The sequence below is a fragment of the Glycine max genome, chromosome 9 (genome assembly GCF_000004515.6).
Source record: "Glycine max cultivar Williams 82 chromosome 9, Glycine_max_v4.0, whole genome shotgun sequence".
NCBI classification, from domain to species: Eukaryota; Viridiplantae; Streptophyta; class Magnoliopsida; order Fabales; family Fabaceae; genus Glycine; species Glycine max.
Window position 1 is genome coordinate 49,191,938 of NC_038245.2, and position 9,298 is coordinate 49,201,235.

At 30.3% G+C, this 9,298-nt stretch overlaps 1 protein-coding gene across 1 annotated transcript; it reads left to right on the plus strand.

Annotated features, from left to right (window-relative positions):
- The first annotated feature begins 4,265 nt into the window (after positions 1–4,265).
- On the plus strand, positions 4,266–8,011 carry LOC100795802 (uncharacterized). Its single transcript, NM_001255571.2, has 6 exons — positions 4,266–4,723; positions 5,145–5,324; positions 5,520–5,660; positions 6,132–6,305; positions 6,683–6,853; positions 7,432–8,011. Exons 1-6 carry the CDS (start codon positions 4,496–4,498, stop codon positions 7,789–7,791), a joined length of 1,254 nt encoding a protein of 417 aa, NP_001242500.2. The 5' UTR covers positions 4,266–4,495; the 3' UTR covers positions 7,792–8,011.
- Positions 8,012–9,298: the final 1,287 nt, after the last annotated feature.

Here is a 9,298-nt window from a genome sequence, read left to right on the forward strand (position 1 = left end):
ACTGTTAAGCATTAAGCAAATTTTAAATAAATTTCTTTTTTTTGGTGAATTTTAAATAAATTTCTCAAACTATTACATCTTTATTATTTGTCTAAAATTAATTACTTATTCTCATTTTATTTCTTTAACATGAATGTAGTAGTAACATTATCACTTAGTAACTGTTAGAATAACATTCAGTAAAAAAAATAAAAACTGTTAGATTCTGAATTGTAATTCTGAATTTTTTTTAATTTCTTTAATTTTAAGAATGAGGTTAATTTTTTATTAGAATAACATTAAGTAAAAAAAAAAAAAAAGTGTAACGACCACACACTCTCGGTAGAATTTTTTTATACTACTAATCAATAATAAATTATCATTGGTATAACTTTGAGGAGGATTTGATGTAGAAGAATTTTTTAATTTTCTAAAGTGTTTGTTTTATTTTTAAAAAAATAACATTCCTATTAAAATAATATTTATGGAAAATAATTTATTTTAAAATTATGTTTCCCACAAAATTATTCAATGAGAAATGAGAACATAAGTTTCTGAGTTAAAAAAAGTTTTAATACGATAAAAAAAATATAATATTATTTTATTTATATTATTTAATGTGATAAATAATTAATATTTCTAGTAAAAAATTATCTTCTTGATTTCCGAGTAACTAAGATAAGTTATTCATAAGAATAATTATGACCAAGCAGACAAAATTTAGTCATAAAACTTATTTACAATTAAAGGCTACGTTTAATTTATTCTTTTATTATTGGTTTAATTTTATTAAGATTCACTCGTAAAAAAAATTATTAAGATTCACGAAATGATAGAAATTTCCTATTAAACCAGTTTCGCACAAAATTTTACGAATTCAGTAAATTTTATTCAATACTGTACTAACAAATAACTACGTAATTAAGTGGGAATGGCATAATTATTTACAATTAAAGACTATGTTTAATTTGTCGGTCTGTCCCCACGCTATGGCGTCATAATCATGCCAACTGCCAAACCTTGAGTTAAATCATTTATCTTTATTTTTTTTAAGCAAAACCATTTATCTTTATAATGATAGGGACTTCAACATACAACAAGTATGTTTGAAAGTATTTTTTTTAACACAAAGCTTTTTCGAGCTTTTTTTAAAGTTGACAACATGATTTAAAAACAATATGTATCTGTAGTTCTGTACTATGTTAAATCTATCCATCCTTTATAATATAATATGTAAAGATTTTTACACTATTAATCAATGAGAAACAATCTCTCACAAGATATTTAAAATAATTTTTGTAAAATATAATAAATTTATACTTGACATTTTTTTATTAAATGATAGTATAAAAATATTAGATATTAATTGAATTCTTATTTATTTCTATGTAAAGCATGGATTTTTCGAATGGGTGATGGGTTTTTCTTATTCTACATATTTAAGATAACTTTGCCTATTTTACTTAAGCTGCAAAGTGATGGGTTTTTCTTATTCTACATATTTAAGATAACTTTGCGTAATTTACTTAAGCTGCAAAGTAAATCTTCAAATTTAGGTCTTAACTTTGAAGATATAACAAGTCTTCAAATTTACTAACAAGTCTTCTAGGGACATGGTTAAGAAATTAATAATTATTTTTATTAGTTATAATAAAATGTATTAAAACAATGATAAGAGAATATTGATAATAGTTTTCTATAAAAAAAAACTTGTACGACTATTTTTTCAATAAAAGTACTTATTAACTTTTTGCTTAAGATATTTGTGAAAAATAGTTATGCAATCAATGATTGACTTAATGGTATGTTTGATAAAGATGAGAGAAATAATATTTGAGAAAAAATTTATATTTTTTTTATGAGATTCATATTTTTTACATTCTATTTTAATTAAAAAAATCTTATATTTTCATCATCTAAATCAAACACAACCTAAATGTTAGGATTATAAGCGTGCTGTTCTTCGTATCTGGTGTTTTCTCACTAGTCACCGGTACCGTTGTAATTTTTTTGTATTACTAGCTTTGGACCATTTGGGCTAGGTTAGTTGGTTTCTCTAGGGCATGTAACCTTGCTTTTTTTCACGACCAACATGAAAAAATCTCTAAAATGACAACATCCTAATGAAGATTTTGAAAGCTCATAGAGATAATATTAGAAGTGTAAACCATAATGCAAGAGATTTTTTTTAATTATGATATTGAAGCGAATTTAACAATGACCAAATATGAACTATTTTTTAGGGATATAAACTATTATTTTAATCTATATAATATGAGATTTTTTACATTTTATTAATAGTTTTAAAAATTAAAAAACTATAGTATAAAAGATTATGCACTTTAAAGCTTAAATAAAACAATGAAAGAGTAGGAACACATTTCAGTTTATTAATTATTTTTTATTATGTGAAAAATATTAGATTAGAATAGAATAATATACAATTTCGGACACAGACTTGCAAAATTTATCGATGATTTTACCAGCAAACAAACGTCTATTTGGTTGATTGTTTAGAATCCATGGAATTGCGACGGTATAAGTAGTCTATTTCTCTAATACCAAAGGTTTTCGACAAACGTGTTTCTGTTGTGTTGAATAAAGCATATATTTGTTGTATTAAATACACAACAAAAATGTTTCCGGCAAAGATATTTTTGTAAGCAAAACAAAAGTTAGGAAGAGTGAAGATAACTGTGGGTTGTGAAAATCAAGCCCGTATTTAATTAACCCAATCCACTACATGGTGCAAGCCCAAAAGTTTCACGCAGCATAGTGGGTCACATTGGTACAACGTACAACCAATCAGCAGTACATTTCCATAAGGTATAATATCATTAAGACCAACCATGCTTTAGTAACAAGTTGTTAGTTTTAATGATATTATATTTAATTTTTGTAAGGTCTTGAATTTTAATTTTGCCTACGAAAACATGTGATTGGGAAGGAAGATTTTCATAAAAAATAATCAGTCAGATTTTCTGATAAAGATTAATAATTAATAAAATTAGTGAATACTCAATCCTAATAATATGATTATAAAAAAATAAAAATAAAAAACATGCTTTGGTGTTTGTCGGCCTTGTTGTGAATGGTGAATGAAGGGGTCCATGGATCCCAAAATAGAGATTTTAGTGAAAGATGGATTGAGCAGTTTATGAGAGAATCTTTTAGTGCAGATATCGTTCTATATATATACATGTTTGGCTAAAGATCTTATGCAATTAATTTTTAAGGACCAAATGTTGGCCATTTAAAATGTTCTCTTGTTATATTAAAGTAAAATATGATAACCTTTTTAGAAAATTACCTAACATCCAATTATGCTGTTACCTCCCGAGTAGTGTTCAATTTTGAAGTTCAAGTGATGGATCTAGTTTCATACATGTTTACATTTTGTGGCCTACAAAAACCTGGTGTCAGTGTTGAACTATGTGGAAAAGGTCTTTCCTTTTGAGGTGGAGTCTCAAAGCTAAGCCAAACAATTATATTCTTGGCATATGGCACACAAAATTGCTTCGTTTATTGGGAAAGGCATCACTAAAGTTGCCACATGGAAAAGCTTGTTGAGAATTAATAATAATAATGTTAACAATAAGAAGATGGTCTAAAGAAGCATATCACTTGAAAAGAATGAGTGAAGAATCATATGTGTATAGTAATGGCCAATCTATGCTTCAAATAGGTTTTGCTTCGCTGGTTGTCTTATGAGTTGAGTTGTCACTGAACGCGTATGACCCTCCCTCTCGTTTGATTTGTCCTGGTTGACAAAGATAATAACTTAAACAGGTTAGACTTGGAAGTTCATACGATTGTAATCATAATAACAAAAGATAATAAAATAATAAAATTGAAAAATGTATACCAAAGTAAAATTACTATAAAATTTATTTCATATGAAGGTTGAGTTGATACTTCAATATCAATATGACCACATTTATCAATATCAATGGACCATCCATTCATAATTACCTTTTATAAACATTATTGCCATTCTCATGCAATAACGGAATTATGAGAAGAAAAAAGGAAAAGAAAAAAAAGGATAGCCCGCGTGAATAACATAAAATGTTATGCCATGAATAGACCTTTAAAGGGGTTACCCCATACCCCTCCCTACACCTGATATTTCTTCACAACTTTAAAGTTAGTTAACAAGAAGTAAAATGTTATTTAGTTTTGTATTATTAAAAATATTGTTATGAAGCTATTAAGGGTAACTGATAATTTACTCAGCCTAGATGAAATATATGTTGAAGGTGGCCTAAATGAAGGGGACACACCACACACCTGTTCGTTACAGTTAAAAGCAACATTTATTTATTTTTCCTTCTCTCTCCGTATGATATGTGTCATTAAGAAGCAATTGTTAATATTAATATAATATATGGTTCCCCAACCATAGGAAAAAAAAAATACAAGGAGAAGAAAAAAAAAAACAGAAAGAGTTGGTTGGTTAGCAGTTGAATCTCCTGGTTTCTGGTTTTGTGATCTCTTCTGAGGTTGTTGTTGTGGCATGGCGTACAGGAGAAGGCAAGGTATATCCAAGTCTTCCACCTTCAAGGAAGAATTTCATGATCCATCATTGGAAGATGACAATGCTTCTCCTTCAATCTTCTCATCTTCTTCAACACCACCACCATCATCTCTCGCTGCTCAAGCCATCAAAGCTGCTGCTTCTCGTCGTGAACCTTCTCTTTCCTTTGCTTTTGCCCCCGCCGAGTTTGACCATCAAAGATCCAAGGTATTGGATGCTCAATGTGTCTATTTCTTTGTTTTAGAGCAACCATTGTATCAACACTTCTCATCAAATTCCCGTGATAACTTTGAAACTATTGATTTCGTAGACAGACAAATAGATTTAGATAGATAGAAGGTGAGAATATGAAATGAGAACAGATAATCTTAACAATTCAATCTTATAAGGATGAATCAAAATTGATTTTACACAAATATAATCTTAATCCTTATTAAAGGGTCAAGATTAACTCTTCTCACCAATTTTACCTTTCACTTGATATGTTCACACATATATCTGTGTGTATATTGAGAGTGTGAGAAATCTAGACTTAATGATCAAAATTTATCTCACAATCTTTGTGCACGCAGACACACACATATATATAGTTAATTAATTCTTCGAACGAATGAATGAATGAATGCAGAGCTTTGGGGCTTATGGAAATGGCAACTCCAAGTCTGGTGGTTTCTGGGGTGTGATTGCGCAGAAAGCCAAATCAATTCTGGATGATGATAAGCCAACCCCACAACATGACACCATGCCTCAAACCCAAACGCTCAAGTCACACTCATTTAATACCTTTTCAGATCCTTCTGCAGTTCAGGTGATTATCATGTATAATTTGGCGCTTGTTGTTATATATGATGCAGGGAGATATGATATTATGTTGCCAAAAATTACATGAAGCATAAAACTAAGACTCTTGATTTTGGAATCAATATATGTCTGTCATTTACTCTTTCAGTTGGGTTGGAATTAACTTAATTGTGTATGTATGTTTTTTCTTTGACATGCTTAGAACTCCCCTTCACAATTCAAGCCTGGATATGAATCCCTTGACTCGAGTAGAAAAATGGACAATCCTAAATTTCGGAAGGGCTTGGATAAAATCACTTCGTCCCTCAATCAACTAGGTGACACTTTTGAGAAAGCTTTTGAGGTAAACATACTTGTCTTTATCATATATACTTCCATTTTACAATTGGTTACTTCACAACTCTAGTTACTCTAAATATGCTATGATGCACATTGTCATTTCCATCAACACAATTCAGAAATGTTTCGTGCAGACACAAAATTTTCACATCGTTTTCGTGCTGGTTGACAATTACTCGGTTATTAAATTGGCTAAGTTACTAAAAAATTGGTAACATGTTACTAGTCGGTTGATCAATCTATATATCTTATTAACCAATAATTTAACCACCCTCAATCAGCGTTAAAATGGTGTAAGGAATTATAGTTTGCAAACAACAGAGTTAAACACAAAATATAGCTGTTGATGAATTCATTTGAATTTCATGTTTTAACAGTACATCAGATATTCATATCCCAAATAGGAGTACAAGCAGACTTTCTTATTTAAGATATCACTTTCTCCAATTCAATGTTGCTTCTCTAATTTCTTCAGGAAGGCCGAACAATTGTGGGGAGTAAGACAGCAGATCTGAGAACTCAAATAAGGCGAAAAGGAAGTAACTTTGGGGACACAAACCAAACTTCAGATTTGAGAAATCCGTTTCAAGAAGCAGACCAGACACAGACTCAATCTAGCCATGAAACAAAACTCAAGGCATCACGCGACGTAAGGTGGCAACTATGTAATCATGTGTCACTACCCTCACTAATTCTAGTAGTGAAGGCAAACAAATACAATGTCTTATATAATATATATTGGAGTTATTAATAGATTTTAGGTTAACATAAAAGTGCTCTTGGTTCCATGTCAAGTGATTAATTTAAATTCAGTCCACAAATGGCCCTGAAGAAACTGTTCTGCTTCTTAGACTTTTGTTACCCATAGGCATTCATACTCAATGTAGATGCAGGAAACTAAGTTTAACTTTTGCTTCCAATTGTCATTGTGAACATGAAACCGAGAATGTGATGGTTGTTTATTTGAATTGACAGTTTTTGTTTGTGTGACCAGAGAAGCATAATTTCCCTTGGCTGTGGTTGCAGGTGGCAATGGCAACAGCTGCCAAAGCAAAATTACTTCTTCGCGAGCTAAAATCCGTTAAAGCAGATTTGGCTTTTGCTAAAGCAAGGTGTGCTCAACTTGAGGAAGAGAACAAAGTACTCCGGGACCGAGAGGGCAGCGATAAGGGACAGAACCGTGAAGATGATGATCTGGTATTGATTAGTTTGATATTTCTCTACTTCAATTTTGTGTTCATACACCTAGAACACTCACATTGACATAACAAAATTTGAAGTTTCTGGTTATGTCATGTGGTGCTTAGTAGTATTAAGCATCTACTATCTAACATGAGAGTATTGTGTCCCATGGAGATTCCACATTAACTAGTGATATGGTTAAAATAGTATATATCTGTAGTGCAACCTTTGTCTCATGAGTTAGTTTTTGGGGCTGAGCTAAGTTCAAACCCAAAAATTTTAAGTTGCCATTAGAGCTTATTTTAGTGATTGTTGTTGAGTCTATTGGGCCACCTGTTATCGGATCACTCACAGATGTTCAATGTCTAAAACTTCACACTCAGAACGTCTAATTCTCGACGAGTGTGTGTTAGAGATTTCATGTTGACTGATGATATGGCTGATCTTTTAGAAGCATTAGTGCTTTCATTCATAGGTAGATGCATGCACGTGAGCATGACGCATCATGTACATCGACTGCCTTGTATTGAGTTTTGCATGAAAGAATATCTCTCAGTGAGAAATTTAACTTTATATATCTGTGAGCTCCTCAGATAAGGCATCAATTGGAGACACTTCTAGCTGAGAAGGCTCGTCTGGCAAGCGAGAATGAGAAATATTCTCGGGAAAACCGTTTCTTGAGGGAAATTGTGGAGTACCATCAGCTGACTATGCAGGATGTGGTGTATATAGATGAGGGCATGGAAGAAGTCAATGAAGTTTACCCTGTGGATGACAGTAGGATCACACGGTTACTATCTGTCTCTCCACACTCATCTGATGAGGATGTTCTGGTCTCACCAAGTCCACCTATGCTGTCAAAAGAAATATTTACTGTGCCGGAAGAAGATAGTAAGAGCATATCAAAAGATGGGGCTCCTTCTACTGTCTCAGTTTCTCCACATACAAAATGATCTCTTTTCTTTCTTTTTTCTTTTCTTTTCTTTTCATGGTTTAGCCTTAGATTAGGTTCTCTTGTTTTGAGGAAAATGTGTATGCATGCTTTTGGAACGTTTATTTATTTATTCTACCTTGTTGCAATGTGAGGAAGAGAGTGAGGTATATGAAGAGAAAGCCATATATGTTTTGTTTTGTGTGTGACTTTCCTTTCATGGTAAGGTTGGTTTGCCAAAAGAAAAAAAAATGTATTGATTGATCATAATTTTTTTTGGATTTTGACCTATTATGAATATGATTGATACATTTAAAATTTTAAAATGGTTTAATTGTAAAATTTATCTTCTTATTTTGTTTATTTCATCAAATTGGTGGTCTTATTTTTTTTATTCACTATTTGAATCTCCTTATATTTTAAAATACATTATCTTAATTCCTAAAGTTGATTTTAACTGTTAACTTGAAAAAAGATTAAAATCATGGTCATTGAAGTAGGAAGCACACTTTTTTACCACTACATCCAAATATTCACTTAAATATTTGGTACAAAATATACTATTAATATAAGTTTTATGTAAAAGTATTTCAAAATTCAAATTTTATTCTTTTTTAATTATTATATTTTTATATTTTTATAATCTTATATATTTTCTTTTAAAATATAATATATAAGACTATATTTTAAAAGATAATATATAAGATTATAAAAATATAATAAATTAAAAAAATAAATTTTAAATTATTTTCACATAAAACTTATATTAATATTATATTTTACATCAAAAATATAAATGATGATGTGAGTATAGTGATAAAGGAATATGATATTCCTCCTTAGAAGAACCAATTGGGTGAAATAAACAAAAGAAGAACCAATTGGGTGAAATAAACAAAAGAGAAAAATAAATTTTACAATTAAGCCTTTTAAAAGTATTCAAAGCAGGAAAAAAGATTTATCATACTTCACATCTAATATCAATTTATCCTCTTGGTCAGTCGTGAAAGTGAAAAGTTGGGTCAGGCGAATTCTCATGTAAAATGTTTTATGAAAGGAAAGGAACGATGTGTTAATGAAGTGAATTTGTCACAATATGAAGTTGTAACTTATAATAAACCAACTCGAAATTCTGGAAATGTAAATTGATCGAAACACTGTAACTGAAAGCCTTTGGTTTGGCTACCCTCTTTGAATCAGGATCCTTTGCAGCAAATTATTTCAGAAAACATTAGTAACTCTTCTGAATCGATCCATTATTTTCTTCTTCATCTAAAAGACGGCATACAGGCATTGAATTGAATTAAGAATCTGGGAAATAATACATGTTCTGTTCTGATAAAAAAAATCGTATAAAATATGTATCTAAATTCTAAACTGTATTCGCCTTTAAATTGTTTCTATACTATGATTAATAAAATTAAAGTGTAGCTGAAGGAAATTAAAGTCAAGTAATTCAACTGGTTTATGTTTATTAAATGAATCAAATATGACAACTTTATTCCGACCTAGTGGTGACTATTGGTTAA

What these genes read in the sequence shown, in the direction of transcription:
- LOC100795802 (NM_001255571.2), top strand. Translation starts at nt 4,496, where the DNA reads ATGGCGTACAGGAGAAGGCAAGGTATATCCAAGTCTTCCACCTTCAAG. An exon ending in TTGACCATCAAAGATCCAAG is followed by an intron (nt 4,724 to 5,144) that starts GTATTGGATGCT and finishes GAATGAATGCAG; the next exon opens with AGCTTTGGGGCTTATGGAAA. An exon ending in CAGATCCTTCTGCAGTTCAG is followed by an intron (nt 5,325 to 5,519) that starts GTGATTATCATG and finishes TGACATGCTTAG; the next exon opens with AACTCCCCTTCACAATTCAA.